A 21722-nucleotide genomic window follows, 5' to 3' on the forward strand; every position below is an offset into this window, starting at 1 on the left:
CGAAGCAAGGCTTCTTTGTGAATGTGTGGGAGAGGTAGGAGCTTGCTCTTGGAAAGGTGGTCTATCCATGCATTGAGGTTCACGCTCTCTTGTCACGAGGTCAGGAGTTTCTCATCCCGTACTAGGGTGGTCTTTGCTTTCCCTAGTGCTATCAAAGACGAGCACCGTTTGACTCTACACAATATTGACCGATGGGTCTGACCTTATAATTGAGCAGGGGAGCCTCGAGAGAGTTCACATCGTCAAAAAGAGGGTTATTTCGTATCAATTTAGCCGAGCGGAGGTGCATGGAAATGTGGAACTATTGTACTGAACCACCCTGTGAAAACTCTCCTTTTTTTGGGAATGGTACGGGCGTACGCTTGGGGAATGGTACAGGCATATGCTTTCTAAGGCTAAAGGGAACGGGTGAATGCTGCTCAGAGGGCAGATGGCACGGACGTTCGCTTTAGAACTGAAGAACACGGGCGTGGCTTTAGAAGGAACATAGTGTGCGGTTTAAAATGGAGAAGGTATGGGCATGGCAGGTTTGCCACGGGTGCACGCTTCACACAAAACAACTCGTACAGGCATTCGCTCTGGATAAGACAAGTGGTACAGGCATGGCACAAATGGAACGGTCGTACGCTTTCTAAAGCTGGCACAAAAGGGAATGGCATGGGCATGGCAAAACTGACACGGCCATGGCAAACACAATGAATGCTCTAGAGCGGGTGTACTCTTTGGAAAAGAATGGCAGTGACAAAGAAGGAACGGCCGTGGCAAATGTGGAACGGCCGTGGCACTGTCAAATTCAGTTATTGTTTTTCTCGTTATTCTACATTCTTCTACATCAATTCACATTTTTTATTCCACATCCATTCATATCTATTCCCATCGTCCTTCATCCATTCTCATCCCTTCACATCATATTACATCTCATCACATCTATCCACATCTATCCTTATCACATCACATTCATCCACATCACATTTCATCACATCCATTTACATCTATCTAGATCACATCTCATCACATCCATCCACATCTATCCAGATCACATCTCATCACATCACATTTCATCACATCCATTTACATCTATCCAGATCACATCTCATCACATCCATCCACATCACATCTCATCACATCCATTTACATCCCATCACATCCATTTACATTCATTCAGATCCACATTCACATCTCCTCACATCTATCCACATCACATCTCATCCATTTACATCTACCTAGATCCACATCACATCACATCCATTCACATCTCATCACATCACATTCACATCCATTCACATATCATCACAGCACGTTCACATCCATCCACATCTCATCACATCCAATTCACATCTCATCACATCACATTCACATCTCATCACATCACACTCACATCCATTTACATTCATCTACATCTCATCACATCCATTCACATCTCATCACATCACATTCACATCTCATCACATCCATTCACACATCATCACATCACACTCACATCCATTTACACATATTTAGATCCTCATCACATTCATTCACATCCATCCATTCATTCACATTCATATTTGTCCACATCACATCTCATCCATTCACATGGTTACTCTACTTTTGATACTGATAGAACTTTTCTAAGTTCCTGTGCCAATTGCTTGGCTTAGTTAAAGGTAACTTTTTCTCGATCCCATTAAATCTAAGTATCAGAGTGTTGTTGAAGGTTTAAAAAGGATAAATGAACCTTATTAGAATTTTATAGTAAAAACTCAGATGGAGCATTTATGTATTGTGTTTTCATTCCTTAAGCTTCATTAATGAGGACTAATTCTAAACTTCCGTTTACTTATTGGATCCTTGATGCTCCGAGGGATTCCAGATTCCCTTTTTTGATTAAGAATTATCCAAGTTTTCTCAATGGATATTTTCACATTCTTTCTCAAATTTCTCAAATAAGATATATTCAATATTCTTCTTTTTGAATAAAAGATTCATGGGATTTACAAAAATTAATTCTACCCATATTTCTCAATAAAAATGATAATACTCAGAATTCCACTTTTGATAAATACTCATCTTTTGAATTATGCCAAAAATTCCTCTTTTAACATTTAATTGTTTGGATCTCGAATATCATGGGAATTCCTCTTTTTTACATCAAAATTCCTATGCATAAAAATAATTTTATAAAAAATTTCTCTTTTCTCTGAATTAAATAATTATGCATAAATACAAAAAAGTAATCTTTCATAAATATGGTGAAAATCATTCTTTTTGCATAAGGTATCTAATCCTAGAATATGGTAGGAATTCCTCTTTTAGCATTATGCATAAAAATAAGATATGTATTTTTTTTTTGAAAATTTTGCCATAGCTTCGCTGCTATAACTGATAATTCTCAATTTTCCTAAAAGAATAAAACTTGTAATGAAAATATGATAGAAGCTCTTCTTTTAAGCTTAAAATTAAACTATGATTATAAGTATAATTATGATTATCTCTCTTGATTAAGCTAAATTAAACATTCCTCTTTTTCTAATTTACTAGGATAATCCATTTCTCATTTAGAATGAGTTAAAGTAATTTTTATCTATTCATAGACAATCTAAAAAGAGTAACCATTATTTTACTAACATAAAATCATGAAAATATCAATTCTTAATCTCTAGCTCATCGAGCCTAGAGTTTAGTTTTGAAATAAGAGATTATCATTGGGAAACATTCTTTTGCTAAAGATTTAGCCATAAAGATGACTACTCTTTTAAAGAGAGAGATTTACTTAAAGAAAGCATTACAAATAAGCATAAAGATTAACTTAATTCTAATTACACATTAAGAATCTTAGGGAAAGCTTGGTTTAAATAAAAATCATCATTTTGAAAGCTTCTCAAGCTTGAGAGGGGTTGAGAAGAAGATAGTCATTGAGATAATTGAAAAAAACCATAAAAATTAATCTTACCTCTAAGTTTGGGTTGATTCTTAATTAGCAGTGAAGCCCCCAACCAATCAATTGGTCACCAAGAGGAGAAGAGCAAACTTCAAGAGTTGTTGGAGAGAGATAGGAGCTCCAAGCTCCCTAGAGAAGAGAAAAATTAAGGGATAATAGAAAATATGCTTATTTTAAGATAATACTGGCATGGTATAGCTAAAAGATGAGAATACAAAGAAATGATGGTCTATTTATAGGTGAGGGAGGCCACTAACCAAGTCCAACTGGGTTCTAAAATTTTTCAGCTTCAATTTGACCCAATTTGGACAAGATTTGGATCAGTTTAGCTCCCTTTTTTGTCTAGTTTGCTCTAGGAGAGAGGAGAGATAAAAATATCACATTTTTTTGAATTAAAAAACCAAAGCACACATGTGAAAAAGGTGCCTACCTCAAGAGTCTTAGGTGTCAAAAATGCATCATTTCTCTAAAATATATCATTTTTTTAGTAATATACCTTAGTTTTCAACTAATAAACCTTGTACTCAGTCAACTCTTCATCTTATGTGAGCATTTACTCATTTTTGGGTATTTTTCTTTATTCTTTGCATTTATCTCATCCCAACACTTGGATTAATCCAATTGGCCCATTGGAACCTTAATTGGACCATAATCCAAAAAAATTTGAAAATGTAGACCCTTAGGCTAAGGTCCTTTATACCATTTTCAATTAATTCCTAATGCACATTGGAAAGTTCATTTTGAACTTCTAATTCAAGGGAATCCATTTTAGATATATTAGGAGAATTTTTGTATCCAAAGATATCTCAACTTTGAATTACCTCTCTCTAGATATTTTCTCTCTCTAGGCCAAAATAGGTTAAAACAAGATCTTTCTTCTATTTCAGAGAGGGGATGATTACAAGAACAGAAGGGGAGGTTCTTACACCTTTACATCTCAAAAGCTGGAGGGAGGAATCTTACAATAAGCATAGCCACACTTGAAAAGTAATGTTAACCTGGTTAATACTTATCTTGGGAAGTTTATTAAGGTCTTTATTGATTATATCTATATGTACAGTAGCAAGCTTTTGCATTGTAAAAAGTGCATGATAAGATTGTACAGCATCTGATTACCATCGGCTTTCATATGGCAGATATTGATCATTTACTCTATGTGCGAAAGAGTGATAAGGGGATTGTGGTCATCACCATCTACGTGGATAACTTGATTTTTGGCAGCGACAATGAAGAGGAAGTTGAGAATGCAAAGGGTCTCCTTAAGAAGAAGTTTGACATGAAGGATTTGGGTGAGTTGTGATGCTTTCTTGGCATTGAGGTCATTAGGACGCTTGAGGGCATATGGCCGTCACACAAAGACAGTATGCATTGGACATGTTATCCAAATATAGTATGGCTGGCTATAAGACCAGCTCGGTACCATTGGACCAGAATGGCAAGCTGAGTGCAAACACAGGTGAGATTTTGGAGAATGCCACTATGTACAATAAGATAGTGGGCCACTTGATCTACATGACGATCACCAAGCTAGAATTGAACTACATAGTTTGGTTGGTCTCGTCTATGAGACTGGTTATACAATTTTGCAGGTGTATGGATACATAAATGCATTTTGGGTAGAAGATCTACTAGTGTTATGTTTTCCTTTGGAAGTGGTGCTATTACATGGATCATCAAGAAGTAACCAATAGTTGCCTTGTCGAGTACAAAGCCAGAGTACAAGGGTGTATGATGGCATCATGTGAGGTAGCTTGGTTACGTAAGCTACTTGGAGATTTGGGACTGCATGTGGATAGGCTATTGTGAGACAACCTTAGTAGCATACAATTGGCCAGAAACCCAATGTTTCATGCACGGATCAAACACATAGATGTCCATTATCACTTCATCAGAGAGAAGGTCTTGGGGCAAGAGATGTTGATCTCATGTATGTCAACACAAAGGAGCAGGTGGCTGACATTTTCACCAAGGCCTTAGGAGCAAAGAAGCTTCATAGATTTTGCACTATGCTTAGAGTCTTGGAGATGGAGTTGAGCTTGAGGGAGAGTGTTGAGATGTCAAATGTTAAGCTCAACACAAGCTGACACTCAGAATGTGCCTAGGTGACCATTTCACATTAACACCACTGGTGTGTTTGGTAGGTGACACAACGGATCTTCGCCAATGATTCTACAGCTTGACTACACCTACCTAGTCCAACTAGGTTATGTCACACTTATCTTGCCAGCTCACCTATGTAATATATTCATATTATGGACCGCTTGTACATAGTACTCTAGTACTTATGTTGGGTTTTTACTTATTTTTTGAAGCCTTCTTTTTTGAAAGCAAGAAGAAGAAGAAGATTTTAGCTTTCCATCTCTGTGTGTGTTATCCATATTGTTGTGTGAGTGTGTGTGTGCTTGCAAGATCTCAAGCTCTCTCTCTTCCCCCAGTATTTTTAGAAATGAGTAGGCAAGTCTATTTGTTTGTAAGCACGCTTTACCACCTAAGAGTAGCTAGAGAGCACCTAAGGGAAGAGATGCAAATGTAAACACTCCTAAGGGAAGAGTAGCTAGGGGGGAGATGTTCCATGTCTAAGTCCAAATGTCAATCAATCTACCGCCTACACTAAGAGGGGGGGGGGGGGAGTTTTGGAGGTACCTCTCTCATACATGGCAAGTTATCACTTGTTTCATTATGACCTCTCTCTCTCTCTCTCTCATGAGGTAGTTTTATAGGTCTCTCTCATGAGGTAGTTTTATAGGTCTCTCTCGCATACATGGTAGTTTATGGTGAATTTGCACTTGTTTCATAACTACCCCTCGCTTGCCACGCCTCCCCTCCCCCTAACTCCACTCACCTCCTCCCTCTCCTCTCCCTTCTCTGTTTCCCATCAAGAAGTCTAAGATGTTTGAGGTCTCCATTACTGTGGGTATCGGTAATGGAGACATGTATTTCTTTTTTTGGCAGCCATTTGTCTGCATCGAATGTATGGAGTTGTTAACATTGGATAAAAGGGGGACCTTGCACCATCTTCACTTTCAAATGGTTGTTAGGTTAATGGCATCCTCTTCGACAAGTGTTGGTAAGCTAATCAAGTGATATATGCCGTGGGATGTTTGTTAAACCTTGCCCCTCCTCCCCCAACACAACACACACACACACTCTCTCTCTCTCTCTCTCTCTCTCACACACACACACACATGGGGAAGTTTTGGAGGTACTTCTCCCATACATGGCAAGTTCTTACTTGTTTCATGATCTCTCTCTCTCTCTCTCTCTCTCTCTCTCTCTCATATTAACGTGAATTTGCACTTGGCAGTTTTATAGGTCTCTCTCATACCCATATCGTAGGCTATGGTGAATTTGCACTTGTTTCAGGATTCCGCCCTTCCCTTCCCCTTCCCCTCCCCTCCCCTCCCCTCCTCCTCCTCCTCCTCCTCCCCTTCTCCGTTCCGCTCCTCTTAAGGGCATTGATTATACGGGGTAACTACCGACTTAGAGCTACAGAAATTCTTCTCTTGTTATACAATTCATGCATGGTAGGAAAGGCCACAAAGTACCTACTTCGGGTTGCCCTCGCGCAACAGGTATGTCCGGTGATGCAACGGAGATGCATATATCACGAGCACGGATAGAGCGCTTGTGGAAGGAGTACCTGAGGGATCCCTCACAGTGGTGGGACGATAGAATTAACAAAGTAAGTCCCTTTCTTACTTGAAGAAGTGATGATGTTCTCTTGATTAGTTACTCGCCCTCTCTCTCCTGTGCTCCTGTTACAGACAAACCCACTTGCCCCAGATTTCAAACATAAACTTACCCAGGAGTCTCTATGGATGGAGGGCTTCTACAATCCAAGTTGGATTCGAGACAGGCTCAGGCAAGATGCAATGCATAAAGCAAAAGCAGAAGATGCAGAAGAAGAAGTGAAGAACAGCATCGCCAGTTGTTGCAGAATGCTTAGCTTAGAGGAGACATTACCGTCCTTAGAAGAAGGTGTGCTCCCCCAACCTTCCTTTGAGGACTTTGCACACATCTTGCACAAGTGTAGGCAGGAAAAAGACCGAGGGAGTGTGTTGCGCTTGCATGCCTACATGTGTAAAACTAGGCTGGAAGCTCATAGATCACTGGGGAACTACCTGGTCTCAATGTTGGTGGAAGTCGGATGCATGCATGAAGCCCAGCAGGTTTTTGACCGGTTGGTGTATCGGCATGACTGGTCCTGGAATTCCCTTATCACTGGTTATATCAAATGTGGGAAGCCGCAGCACGCTTTCACCCTGTACCAGAAAATGCCTAAGGATGATTCTGTACATCCCAGTGGGCATACTTTTGTGGCCTTACTGAAGGCTTGTGCATCGCTGAAAGATTTGGAAAGAGGCCTTCAAATACATGCTGATGTCGCCAGAATGGGTTTGCTCAAGCGAAATGTTTTTGTTGGCAGTGCCTTAGTAGATATGTATGCCAAATGTGGCTCGCTTGCCAAAGCACAGCAAGTGTTTGATATGCTTCCCGTCCGAAATGTTGTCTCATGGACTGCACTAATTGCAGGATATGCTGAACATGGGCATGGTCAGGAAGCACTCGAGTGTTTTGAGGAGATGCAACTCAAGGGTGTCCCCCCCAACGCTGTCACTTTTGTTTGCAGCTTGAAAGCTTGCGGCAGCATTGGAGCCACTGATAAAGGTCGAGAAATACATGCTGAGATTGAAAGACAGGGGCTGTTGGAAAGAGACCTCATTGTTGGGAACACCTTGATTGATATGTATGCCAAATGTGGCTTGCTTGCCACAGCACAAGAAGTCTTCAACAAGCTTCCAGTTCGAGATGTAATCTCGTGGACCACACTAATCGCAGGATATGCTGAACATGGGCGCAATGAGGAAGCACTCAAGTGTTTTGAACAGATGCAACTTGAGGGTGTCTCCCCAGATGCTGTCACGCTTGTTCGCAGCTTGAAAGTTTGTTGCAGCATAGGAGCCAACGACAAGGGCCAAGAAATACATGCTGAGATTGAAAGACAGGGGTTGCTGGACAGAAACCTTGTTGTTGGCAACACCTTGGTTGATATGTATGCTAAATGTGGCTTGCTCATAAAAGCACAGGAAGTGTTTGACAGGCTTCCAGTTCGAAATGTAGTCTCATGGGCCACACTAATTGCAGGATATGCTGACGATGGGAATGGTGAGGAAGCACTCAAGTGTTTTGAACAGATGCAACTTGAAGGTGTCGTCCCGGATGCTGTCATGTATGTTTGCATCTTGAAAGCTTGTGGCAATGTAGGAGCCACAGACAAGGGCGGAGAAATACATGCCGAGATTGAAAGACAGGGATTGCTGGAAGGAAACCTTGTTGTGGGCAACACCTTGGTTGATATGTATGCTAGATGTGGCTTGCTTGCAAAAGCACAACAAGTGTTTGATAGGCTTCCAGTTCGCAATGTAGTCTCATGGAATGCCCTAATTGCAGGATATGCTGACCATGGGCATGGTGAGGAAGTACTCAAGTGCTTTGAACAGATGCAACTCGAGAGTGTCTCCCCGAATGCTATCACATTTGTTTGCAGCTTGAAAGCTTGTGGAAGCATAGGAGCCACAGACAAGGGCGGAGAACTACATGCTGAGATTGAAAGAAAGGGGTTGCTGGAAGGAGACCTTCTTGTTGGCAACACCTTGGTTGATATGTATGCTAAATGTGGATTGCTTGCCATAGCACAGCAAGTGTTTGACAAGCTCCCAGTTCGAGATGTAGTCTCATGGAATTCACTAATCACAGGATATATCCAGCTTGGAGAAGGTAAAAATGTTTTTCATATCTTTGACAGAATGCTAGGAGAAGGTACAAAGCCCGATCTAGTCACCTTCATTGTTGTTCTGAATGCATGCAGTCGCACAGGTCTATATAATAAGAGCCAGACCTATTTTGATGCCATGAGCAAATATTATGGCATTGCTCCAACTCTTGAGCACCACGCTGGCATGGTTGATCTCCTTTGCCGTGCAGGCCAATTAGACAAGGCAGTAGCAGTGATCAAGAAGATGCCGCTCTGTCCCAATCTTGTGGTATGGCGTACTGTATTGGGTGCTTGTAGAAGTTGTGGAAATGTGGAGATTGGAAAGCAGGCCTTTGAATATGCAGTGTGTTTGGATGAAAACGATGCTGCAGCTTATGTCTTAATGTCTCAGATCTATGCAGGTGCTGACTTGCAGGAGGAAGCAAACAAGGGTGAGGCAATGAGAGTGTTGGTGGACTGATGATGCCATTGGAATTGTGCATTCATCATTAGTCATGTTTAAAGATATTTCAAACGCAAAAGTTTTTTGATAACACAAAGAAAGAATGTTATATAGCAGCAACGAATTCTTGTCAAGGATGCAAATCACATTCATGTTTTTTTAAAGGAAGGTAAGTGTATCTGTGGGAACCAGTGGTGACCTTAAGAGTAACAGCAGTAACCATTTCCCCTTTGAATTGTTGATGTGAGACTGATCTAGAGGTTGGTTTCTGGTAAGTTATAATAACCCCAAAATCTGGGGAGCTTCATTCCTGGTTGGGTATCAGTGGAGTCTTATGTGCTGCCTTAGGTGGTTTGGGAGTTGGCTTCTGCTCAGCTCCAGGGGTGATGGTTCTGTGGTTTGTGGTCGAGTTGACATCCTTGGTAGCTGGATTTTTTTCTGCCAGACAACTCTGCAGATTGATGAAAGGAATAAGGAACAGGGTAAACAAACATTATAATAGATGGAGAGAGAGAGACAGAGAGAGAGGCTAAAATATGGCCTAAAGGATGTGAGGTCAAAAGGATAAAAGGACCAAATATATGAGAGATCAGAGTAAATCAACACAGCATGCAATGAGTGAGTGTATATATGATAAAATCCAGTACAAGAGCTTAGTGTGAGACTCCGAAGGAGCAGAGAGGGCTGCTGTCCCGTGTGATAATGCAGAGGGTGGAGAAGGCCACAATCCGAGAGGCAGATGTTAGGCTGTCGTCCTGAAGAAGTTAGCAGAGAGGGCTGCCGTCCCGATGTCGAGGTCAAGGAGCAGAGAGGGCTGCTGTCCCATAAGCTGTAAATAAAACGCAGATGTGCTGATGTAAGCACTGATGGTCTGCTGTTGATAAAACGCAGATGACAGTGCTGATGTAAGCCTGAAGTAAGCGCTGATGTAAGGCTGATGTAAAATAACTCTGTAGTAGGCGGCCTGTACCAACAGATATAAACGCTGATGTAAGCCCTGCTGTAGCCGCCCTGTACCAGTAGATGCAGACGCTGATGTCAGCCCTGCTGTAGGCGGCCTGCAGATGTAAACACTGAAGTCACCCTGCTGTAGGTGGCCAGCAGATGTAAACGCTGAACGAAGTATCCACACCAGCAGCAGCAGGAAGGCGATGTACTGCCTGAAGGAGCACCTGCTGGCTGTAAGAAGACTCAAGAAGTGAATTATGCAGAATTGATCTCGAACATCAAATCCAACTTTTCTCTATAAAAGAGAGTGATGACCTAACCATGAAGTTTGTTGAATATTGACTCCTTAATGCGGAATACGCCACCACTAGTTCCACCAAGTCTCAAGAAGACCACTTTACTGAACAAGTTGCCTCCTAGTTTCTTTACTTTTGTCACACAGACCATTACTCTAGAACCTATTCCTAACCTATATGAGTGTGAGTGCCAACTCTTGCGCTTCACTCGGTTGCATGCCCAATTTCATCTAAGAAATCTTCCTCCTCTACTCAAGAGGGGGCCCTTGTGTCCAATACCACCTCTACTCAAAAAGGGCAACAAGGAAAGGGAAATACCAACTCAGGTAATCAAGCCAAACCTCAAGGCAACAATACTGATAAAAAAAACCCTGCCTCAAGAATCACTCCCTACTGGCATAATATTCCCAAAAAGAATAGATTTTACACTCATTGTCAAATTCCTGGTCATGTTGATGATGAGTGTGGCATTAAAGCCAACGAAAATAGAGGTAACAACCCCACTAACTCGAATCGCCAAAACAACCAAGGTGGCAGTAATGCTCCTAATTGGCAGTCAAGAGAGTAATAATCCCACACCTACTCTGCAGGGTTCCCCCCTGAGGACCCCGCAACAAGGCAATGGTATGAATTGGACTAGATCATCTCCGTGGTGGCGACCCACCGGTCAAGTCGGTCAAGGCCCCCCCACCCAGTCGGTTTCTTTTACCACCCCAGAAGAGATGTCTGATTGGTCATCTCTTACACCACATCCCAACCCCTCGGCCAATGTCACTTAGGTCACATTTAAGGTTGATTACTCTTCCAGAAGGACGAAGAAACAACAACCTAGATGAGGCAACCCACGTGTGGAAGCGTCCGCACTCATTCAAATTTGTCAGTTACTTGATGATCGTTCTGTGCCTATCATCAAAGCCCACCCAACACTTCCTTGTGGCCATCTGGTCACTTGGGTAGTTGACGGTGGAGCTACTCACCATATGGTATGAAATGCTGACATTTTCATCTCTTAGCGACCTACTAAGGGTGAAGTTCAATGTGGCAACAACACACTGATGCCCATCAAATTTGTCGGCACCGTTTGAGCAGGTAATTCAACGCCAACTCACCTCCACCAACTCCCCCTCACAAAATGGAGTGGTTGAGCGTAAGAACCGCACCGTTATGGACATGGCACGCTCCATGCTCTTTGACTATGTGACCAGAGCTACCTGAACGCCTTTGGTCAAAATCGGTCAACACTTCTGTGTAACTTCCGAACCATTGTCCCACGATTGCAATCCCTCACAGGACCCCATTTGAGGGATTTTATGGTGAAAAACCAACTATTTCCCATCTCCATGTATTTGGGTGTCGTGCATATACACACACTCCAAATGACGCGAGGGGCAAGCTTGAGCCAAGGAGTGAGTTGCTCATTTTTATGGGCTACTCTTCTGAATCAAAAGCTTCAAAGTTTAACAAAGTCTTCATTCGTCGAGACATTGTCTTTGATGAACCGGATTTACTTCGTGTTCCGTTGCCCATACCACCCCAATAAGAATCTCCGACTATGCCACATGAACCCAATCAGTCCACTATTCCTCCACCTCTTGAGAAGCCTTCCTCCTCCCGGCAGCCACCTAGGGACCCTTTACTCCGCTGGTACCAACAAACCATGCGTGACTCTGGCATGCTTCCTCTGATACTCCCTTGGACGGTCTTCATTGGTCCACCAGGCTTAATCCTCGTGCCTCCTTTGCCTCTGTCTTTTCCGCAGACTTTGTGGTGCATGATGAGCTAACATTGTGGAAAGATGCTATCAAACTTCCATCCTGGAAACATGCTATGGAACTAGAACTCGAAAGCATTGACCGTAATGGCATGTGGTCCCTTGTGGATCGCCCTCATCATAAGAAGGTCAATGGAACCAAATGGATCTTCCGCACCAAATTTAAAGCCGATGGTAACTTGGACAAATACAAAGCCCGGCTTGTTGTGCAACGCTTTCGCTAGAAAGAAGGCATTGATTTGGACGAGACCTTTGCACCCACTGCTCGAATGACGACAGTCCGTCTTTTACTCAATCTGACTGCTCAATGGCCAATCTACCAAATGGATGTTAACAGTCCTTTTTTAAATGGCATTCTCAAGGAGGCGGTCTATGTTGACCAACCTTCGAGCTTCCCGCTCCTCGGGTTTGAGTACAAAGTCTGTCGCTTACATAAAGCTCTTTATGGGCTTAAGCAAGCCCCCCGAGCATGGTATCATCGCATCGACAAGTTTTTTTGCAGCCACGGTTTTCAACCATCTCACTATGACCCCAATATCTATATTCACACTGATCAAGGGATGGTTTGCTACCTAGTGTTATATGTCGATGACCTCATTATTTTTGGTTCACATCAAGCCAAAGTGGCTAATATTATGGCACAACTAAGACGAACCTTTGAGATGACTAATCTTGGTCTTCTCTCATATTTCCTTAGCATGGAGGTGGTCCAACATCCCGATTGTATTTTTGTGTCACAACAAAAGTATTGTCTTCAGCTCATTACTTGCTACTTTCCTGATGGTGCTATCCTTGTGGCTACCCCATTGGATCCCACCATCAAACTATCATAGGAAGAGGACTCACCTCCACATGAAGACCAAGCCTACCGCCAAGTGGTTGGGAGACTTATATGACTCACAAATTCTTGACCTGACATCTCCTATTGCAATGCTCCTAAGGGGCCACATTGGAGTTCAGCAATGAGGGTTGTTCGATATCTAGCAGGTACCTATATGTATGGACTTCACTATAATTGTGGGATCACCCTGCGTGGTTACACAGACTCCGATTGGGCTGGTGATTTCGATTCTTAACGTTCTCATGGTGGTTATTTGTACTCCCTCGGATCTTCCCCTTTCTCTTGGTCTAGCAAGAAGCAGGATACTGTTGCAGGTTCTTCCGTTGAGGCCGAATACTGGGCTCTCTATGATGCCACCACTGACACTATGTATCTTCGACAGCTTCTTTCGGAGATGCGCATTCCCACATTGACACCGCTTCTACCATCTTCGTCGACAGTCAGAGTGCGATTGCCCTTGCTGGCAATCCTATTTTTTCTAACTGTACCAAGCATGTGGGTATCCATTTTCATTTTACTAGGGAACAGGTTGAGCTTGGTACCATCAGACTCCAATACATTCCTACGGCGGTTCCCGTTGTTGGTCACTCACAAAATCATGTTAGCATTCACTTTTACAACGCAAGAAGTTGATCATCATTTTTTCATTGTCTAAAACACGGTGCTATTAACAAGATATGTTTATTACAAAAAGACCACAACAAGAGACGATCCGTTCAAGGAATGTACATTTCATTGATAAATTTCGTATAGAAGTAAAAATTACAAAGCCCCTATGATGTTTGGGGTGGTGGAAGATCGAAAATGCCAGGGGGGGACTCCACACGACTGGGAGGAGGATGATTAGGACTATCAAGGTGGATAGCTCCCTCAACATCGTGTCGAGGGGGGGCGGGGGTGCACCATCGTGGGGCCGATGGCATAAAAGGATAGGGGGGGGTCCTAGGGCCTAATATACTAACTTGGTTGATTATCTGTTCGATAAGCTCGCTCTGAAAAATGTCGTGGTCCTCCTTCTCAAAAGCATTCAGTGGGGGGTTCTGCAAAAAACAAAAAGAAAGGTCAAGGATAAATAACAGACATTAAACAAAAAGAAAGGTCAAGGATAAATAACAGACATTAAATAACAGACTGTTAGAAAGGTATTTAGAATGTGATGTACAAAACTGTACCTCTGATGGTATTTCAAGCAGAGTGTGCATCAGCAAAAGGCATGGAACACGACACGGCAACCACAGGAGCTGCCATCCGGTTGATGTGGAACCCTACATCTAATACATCTTGTATAGCTTACAAAATCATCCTAGGTGACACCCTCTAGGGATGCAATGAATTTCCTCAAGGATCTGCATCCCAAACAAAATAATAATATAAATACAATGTCCATATGATAACCAACAAATTGAATTGTCTTTATTGCATGTACTCACAGCATAACGTTAGCATGAGTGCCATCGGTGGAGTTGACTATGTAACATTTCCTGGTCAGTAGGTTGTACATCACCAAACTCCAATGGGCACTACAAGTAGCAAAAGGATGGACTGAGAATTATGTATAAGAAAAACAAACCTAAGGGCCAAACCATGAATAGTAGCAATGAAAGAAATTAAGCAACTTACTCCTCGTGGTATGAAAAGAATAGGATTTGCATCAGATCAATGATGCAGACGTAGAACCAATCCCCAGATATTGATCATACTGGTGACCTCGGACGCAAGGACCACTGAGACCAAAGAATTCACCATATACACCACAACGACTGGTAATTTTTTTGGTAGTCTTGAAATGACAAGGCTATAAACACAAGCCGAACATGAAATTGGAGAAAATTACAATGGACCACACAAGCGAAAAGATACATTAGAATTCCACCAACTATTACATACCTGAGAATGGGGGACATCAAATCATCGTTGACCTCCCTACTAGAAGAGTTAAATAGAATATTCACTTCGACGGCGCCGACAATGAAAAAGTAGTCGGCATTGCGAATCGAGACCCGGACTTCAAAGTACGGCCTTAGATATTCGAGGGCCTGCGAGTTTGTCACAAGAATCTCAGAAGCCAACTCCTGTTTCATGCCCCCTCTTCGGGGGCGAGTGTCTCGATTATGGGTAATTAGCACCTCCTTGACCCTGACCCTTTGCCTGAGAATGGGAGGGACCTCCAAGATCTCCCTCATTCTCCGATCAGGAATAACGACAAGCTCAAGAGTCTTGTCATACCGGAAACGGAGACGCAACAGAGAAGCCATGTCCTTGGGCATGACGGTAACACGATAAGCGTGTGCTACAAGGACATAGCTATCCTGAAATAACTCCACAAGGAAGTCTTTGTGGACTCTTGGGGAGGCATCCCAGGGGCAGAAGCTTGCCAGTGCATATATAGGCCATAATCCACACAAAAACCCCTGACCAACCTCTAAAAGGGAAGTCTTGGTATGGCAACGGACATGTGCTTCTGCATCTTGCGAATCTCTCTCAGCATGCTGGCATAGTTCCTCTTTCAGGTCCTCCGAGCTTGATTCATAATATCTATGTTCTTGCCCTTTTCTATTCGTCTCGCTATGCCAGGATCGTTTGGTGAGGTACGACGGGCCGTGGACTTCGTCCTAGAGCCATGACAACTAAAACCACGAAAACACATGACAATCTATTATAAATGGCAACAATAACGATATGGTGACGAGCAAGTTGAGAAAATGACATAGAAGAACCGAATACAAGAAAACAAGAAACGACCACAACAACGCGGTGGAGGTCATCCTCTAACCAAGATTGGTCTGTATCGCATTGTTGTGGTCATTTACCAAAACATAAGTTCTTTCATTCAAACATCTTCATTCAAACAAAACATACCTTCACACCCAAAACGGACACAGCAACGCAATATGGGGTATACTTGCGGGAAGGATGACCTAGCATCACGTTGTGGTGGTAGTTTTAGGGGATGGAAAGGACTTCCCATCTTGCATTTCTCTTTGCTTACAAAAATGACCAAAACAACGCTATACGACACATACTTGCCGGTGTAGAATGCCCTCCCCTCGCGTTATTGTGGTAGTTTTTATAGATAGAAGGGGCCTCACCTCTTAAACTTTCTATCCCCAAAGCGACCACAACAGCACGATGCAGAGTATAATTGTTGGTGGGATGACCTCCCAACGCATTGTTGTGGTCATTTTGGTGGATACAATGTTTTCTGAGCTACCTACATTAGACGAGCACCTATGCTAAGGTCGTATCTCAGAGAAGCACGAAAACAAGACACGACCACAACAACGCAATAGTGGTCATCCTCTGACCAAGATTGGTCTGTATCGCATTGTTGTGGTCATTTACCAAAACATAAGATTTTGCATTCAAACATCTTCATTCAAATGAAACATACCTTCACACCCAAAATGACCACAATAACGCGATATGGGGTATAGTTTCTGGTAGGATGACCTAGTATCATGTTGTGGTGGTAGTTTTGGGGAATGGAAAGGACTTCCCATCTTGCATTTCTCTTTGCTACAAAAAAGACCACAACAACGCAATACAACACATACTTGTTGGTAGAATACCCTCCCCTCGCGTTATTGTGGTAGTTTTTGAAGATAGAAAGGGTCTCACCTCTTAAACTTTCTATCCCCGAAAGCGACCACAACGGTGCGATACAGAGTATAATTTCTGGTGGGATGACCTCCCAATGCGTTGTTTTGGTCGTTCTGGTTGTTTTGGTGGATACAATGTTTTCTAATCATTAGATGAGCACCTATGCTAAGGTTGTATCTCAAAGAAACACAAAAACAAGGCATGACCACAACAACGCGATGGTGGTTGACCTCTTACCAAGATTGGCCTATATCGCATTGTTGTGGTCATTTACCAAAACATAAGATGTTGCATTCAAACATCTTCATTCAAACGAAACATACCTTCACACCCGAAACGACCACAACAACGCGATATGGGGTATACTTGCCGGTAGGATGACCTAGCATCACGTTGTGGTGGTAGTTCTAGGGGATGGAAAGGACTTCCTGTCTTGCATTTCTCTTTGCTACAAAAACAACCATAACAACGCGATACGACACATTCTTGTTGATAGAATGCCCTCCCCTCACGTTATTGTGGTAGTTTTCATAGATAGAAGGGGCCTCACCTCTAAAACTTTCTATCTCCCAAAGCGACCATGACGGGGTGCAATACATAGGATAATTGCCGATGGGATGACCTCCCAATGCATTGTTGTGGTTGTTTTGGTGGATACAATGTTTTCTGAGCTAACTACATTAGATTAGAACCTATGCAAAGGTCATATCTTAGAGAAACATGAAAATGACACAGAAACTAGAAGGCGACCCCAATAACGAATACCGACAGAGAAATCCAAAAACTATGGAATTAGCCAAAAACCCAATGCACGTCATTGTAGTACCTATACGAGGTCGTGGAATTAGCCACAGAATGGCATAGTAGTTGAGGACGAAGATGAAGATGACAAGACGAAAGCAATAGTGTAGTCGTAAAGATGAAGATGAAGACGAAGACGACGATGAAGACAGAAGCAACAGTCGGGAGGCCCACGATGACGAAAGTGACGGCATGAAAAAATAAATATAGCATTAATTGGAATTGAATGCACCACGTCAATTACATCATGCACTTTCCTTTAGTTTTGGGCCACGTGGAAAAAGTCTCAATCTTCGAGTGCTTTACCCGAGCCTACCCAACGTTCCCACTCTCATTCCTTTTTTTGTCGTTTCCTCATCACGTGCCTTTTGTCTTTGTTTGAGTCCTTCACTGCACCTTCGTCAAACCCTGAATCCTTCCTTGTCATCCATTATGGAGGTAACTCTTACCCTTTTATGTGTTTCTGCCTTCTAATTTCCTCATATTTCTCTTTGTTTGGATTGAATTATGCATATTACCCCAAAACGACCATAACAACGCTCTTTCCATTAAGATGAACTCTCATCACATTGTTGTGGTCATTTTTTAAGAGAGAATGTCTACTATGCTCAGCTTTTTGTCATGTTCTTATTTGCTTAAGCTTCGAGTAGTTGTCTACTACTCTCGCTTGTTTACTTAAGGATGGCCATTGTCACGTTTTGGTGGTCATTCTAAGTTGTAGCGTCGATATATCTCGCATTTTGCCATCATTAAGGGTTATTTAGTTACTTGAAAAAACAATACGCGATGAGAGATATTTCTTCGCATATACGACTCGCTCTCTTCGCGTTGTAATGGCCATTTTTGTTATGTCGTTGTTTGCCGATAAATTCATCACATTGTTCGACTTTGGTGCTCATTGATGGCTTGTTTGCTATTTTTGGTTTTTGGACAAATATAGGTTAGCCCTAGCAATTTCACAGTTGTGGAGGAGGAAGATGAAACTGTTGTGCTGAGACACATGAAGTCAGGCTGTTTGACTTTATCTATAAAGTCAAACAACACCATTGCTATCCAGAGATTCAACGCCGAGTTTGTTCTTGTAGACGTGCTAAGGTCCCTTGATTCCCATTGCTACTCAACACCTTAAGTTCACAAATGTTACTTCTACACTGGTCAAGTGGAGTTTGAAGGTGTTCCATTCGTTCATGCCCTTGACCTGAAGCGGACAAAGGAAGTAGTACGAAAGCTTAGATGCCTTCAGGTTGCCATCCAGTGCTCTTTGCAAGGAGCATAAATGCCCACTCCACAAAAGAAAATGCAACTCTGTTCGCTTATATGAGGGAAAGTAAAGGCTAAAAAGGTGATGTGACTTGTATGGGGATTGGGAAAAGTAAGATTTGATTAAGAGTTGATTAGCTTATGGAGATTAAGCTTTTGGTTTTTTTTAATCATCTCCATGCGCCGATTTGCGCCGCAGCAGGCTGCCGCCGTGCGCTTCTCCTCCATGGATTTTCTTGTGATTTTTTTTTATGGCTTAACACTGATTAATCTGCTCCGTCCATTATGGATTTACTCGATACTATGAGATTTTTGGCTATGAGGATTTCATCCATGCGGTCAGATTTTGATTTCACTGAGTATTTGAAAAACCACTTTTTGATAGAGAGGGATGGTTTTGCAGGGTGGTGAGTGGGTTTGAGAGTAGACCTAGTTTTGAATCTTTGACCTTTGGGTAAAGACCTACAAAACACCCTTCTGTCCACTGGATAATTTCCTGCACTTTCTTGATTTTTGAGAAGTTGAAGCCCTTTCCTACCTTCTCCACAAATCTCCTAGCCCAAGCTCTGATACCACTGCAACCGGAATCTTATTCTAGGAAAGATTGTGGAAGAGTAGAGAATTCACAAGAATTGATTCATCCATAAAAACCATTGCTTTGCAAGCTTCAACTAAATCAAATCAATTGAAATTTAAACACTTAACAAAATTAAAATACTTAGCTCAATAGACCATATTGGGTGCAATCTTCCCCCCTCTTGTGCGTGGCCTCTCCCCACACAAGAGTATTTTTTTATTACCCCACACAAGAGTATTTCTTTATTAGCTTTCTTTTCACCAAAATTAGGCCATAGCCTTCAAAATATACAAGATGTGCTTTTTAGAGAGCACGGCACTCTTCTTTTACAAAAATAGAGTGTCAAATATTGGGACTAGGGTAAAGCCATAGGCTTTAATAAATTCCACATAATTAATGTATCTTTCCTAAAGTTCAAAATGGAAAAATCATTTGCTAAGGTTGCAAGCTACTATGCTTGCCAAAAATGAAATGTGATGAACCAAGACATTTCTTCCAAAGTAAACTCTTCAATTTCCATAGTCTTCATCACCTGAAAATATAAGCCCAATTAATTATTAAATTAATCCCACAAATATTAAATAGGCACAAATCATCACCAACTCATGACTACCAGGCGTAAGTACCCCAGGAATCACCCTGCCATACAAACCTAACTGAAATAATCATAGGTGGCCTCAAACATACGTCATATATCGCACGTATTAATATTTATAGTGGTATCACCCACGATATTAACCTAGCCGGCATGACGCAAGAGTAACCTAGGCATCCCCAAATTACTCAAGAGGGGATAAATAATATTTTTCTAGAGGACTTAAAATATATTCTCATGACATATAATGAATTAGAAGCTTACAATTTAGTATGTATTATGGAAGATCGTGTAGCCAACCATCTAGCCTTAACTTGTTATGCAAATACACATGTTGGACAAGCACCTCTTTTGATACTTGATTTGTTGCTTCCATGTCTGAATCCTTGGATTCTTCCTTTCCAACATGATATAAAATTGTTTACTGATGATCCTCTTTGCTTTTTCTTCCATGACTATAGCAAAATCCAACTCCCCTTCGAAACCGTCAGAGGATTCCATGCATTTTGTGCATCTAGCGTGTTATGAATCATAATAGATTGGATTTGTGAAGATGGCCTCCTAGGGTGCATCAACATTTCAATTGGAGGGTTGTTTACTGGTGACGAGAGAGCAAAAATTTGAGAAATCACAGTGAGATGGTATGTTGTCTTCGCGAGGAGAGTGCGAGAAACAGAAGAAATAGGTGTGTTCCCAAATGTATGCAATGGGTGGGAAAGGCAAATTTATTACTTCAAACTTTAATGTTGACAGCATGTGACATACGGGGAGAAAAAGAAGAGAGAGAATGTCATTTTCCCTCTTTTTTTGGAGCAACAAATTCAATCTTTTTCAAAAAAATTTGCTCTTTTTTAAGGAATTTCTACATTGGTTGGGCACCTATTTTTCCTTTCTCTAAAAGGCCCAGTAATGAGTGATGTTTTCCCCTAATGGGGTAAGAAGACAGATCCAACAACCTACACATTTGATCATATCCCAACCTTTCACAATATCAATATCTTTCAATCACTGATTCACTTTTGTCACTTTTGGCCAAAGCAACCTCCATTCGCATCTCTCCCTCTGGCTCGGCTTTACCTTGATCAAAGATATTGGAATAATCTATACTGCCATATCTGAAGTAGCACGAACAACCAATGAAGACTATTTTCTAAGAGAATTCTTCTATATCTTTGGTGGGATTCTTGATGTAAACAAAAAAAAAAACAAGATAAGAACATCCAATTGGCAAGAGAAAAAGTACAGTCAAAAGCAACAAAAAGAAGTAAAGTGTCATATTGAAAACAACAAACTACCTTACACTACAATTTCCTTTTACTTGATTACAAAAACCAATCTTAACCCCATGGCCATGACATCCCTAGTAGATTGTAAAGGGGGATTATGACATCATGACTCTCCCACCAAGGGCCATAATCACAAGGTTGTTATATGAGTAATGACCCCCCCCCATACTGCAGTATTTTCAATAGGTGATGGCAATATATAACCTTGGGAATTAGAAGCTTACAATTTAGCATGTATAATGAATTTAGCTTACAATAATGACCCCCCCATCACCTATTGGAGAGTAGGTGATGGCAATAATAACCTTGTAATCATGGGTGGCCACGACACCTATTTCCAAAGCACACAAACCATGGTACCTTTGGCATAAGATAAAAGGGAAAAAACTAGGGTCATGATGTCACGACCCCCTCTCGATACAAGGGAAGCAAGCTAAATTATAGCATTTAAGCTGCTTGAATTATCATTTTTCCATGGAAGTGTTCTCTTGAGGCAAGCTAAATTGCAGTGAACATTGAACATTCAAGGTATAGTATATATTCCTTATGTGTTTTTAATGAATAATTGGCAAGTCTGTGGTTCATGTATGAAGTCATAAACTTGTAGGA

At 41.7% G+C, this 21722-nt stretch overlaps 1 protein-coding gene across 1 annotated transcript; it reads left to right on the forward strand.

Annotated features, from left to right (window-relative positions):
* The first annotated feature begins 6388 nt into the window (after nt 1-6388).
* On the forward strand, nt 6389-10422 carry LOC147631393 (pentatricopeptide repeat-containing protein At2g33680-like). Its single transcript, XM_086809799.1, has 2 exons — nt 6389-6602; nt 6685-10422. Exons 1-2 carry the CDS (start codon nt 6438-6440, stop codon nt 9154-9156), a joined length of 2637 nt encoding a protein of 878 aa, XP_086665925.1. The 5' UTR covers nt 6389-6437; the 3' UTR covers nt 9157-10422.
* Nucleotides 10423-21722: the final 11300 nt, after the last annotated feature.

The sequence above is a fragment of the Cibotium barometz genome, chromosome 15 (genome assembly GCF_041138505.1).
Source record: "Cibotium barometz isolate CiBa-2024 chromosome 15, ASM4113850v1, whole genome shotgun sequence".
In the NCBI taxonomy this organism is placed as follows: domain Eukaryota; kingdom Viridiplantae; phylum Streptophyta; class Polypodiopsida; order Cyatheales; family Cibotiaceae; genus Cibotium; species Cibotium barometz.

Coding starts and splice junctions, on each gene's coding strand:
- LOC147631393 (XM_086809799.1), top strand. CDS start 6,438: ATGCATGGTAGGAAAGGCCACAAAGTACCTACTTCGGGTTGCCCTCGC. Junction 6,603..6,684: donor GGGACGATAGAATTAACAAA/GTAAGTCCCTTT, acceptor CTCCTGTTACAG/ACAAACCCACTTGCCCCAGA.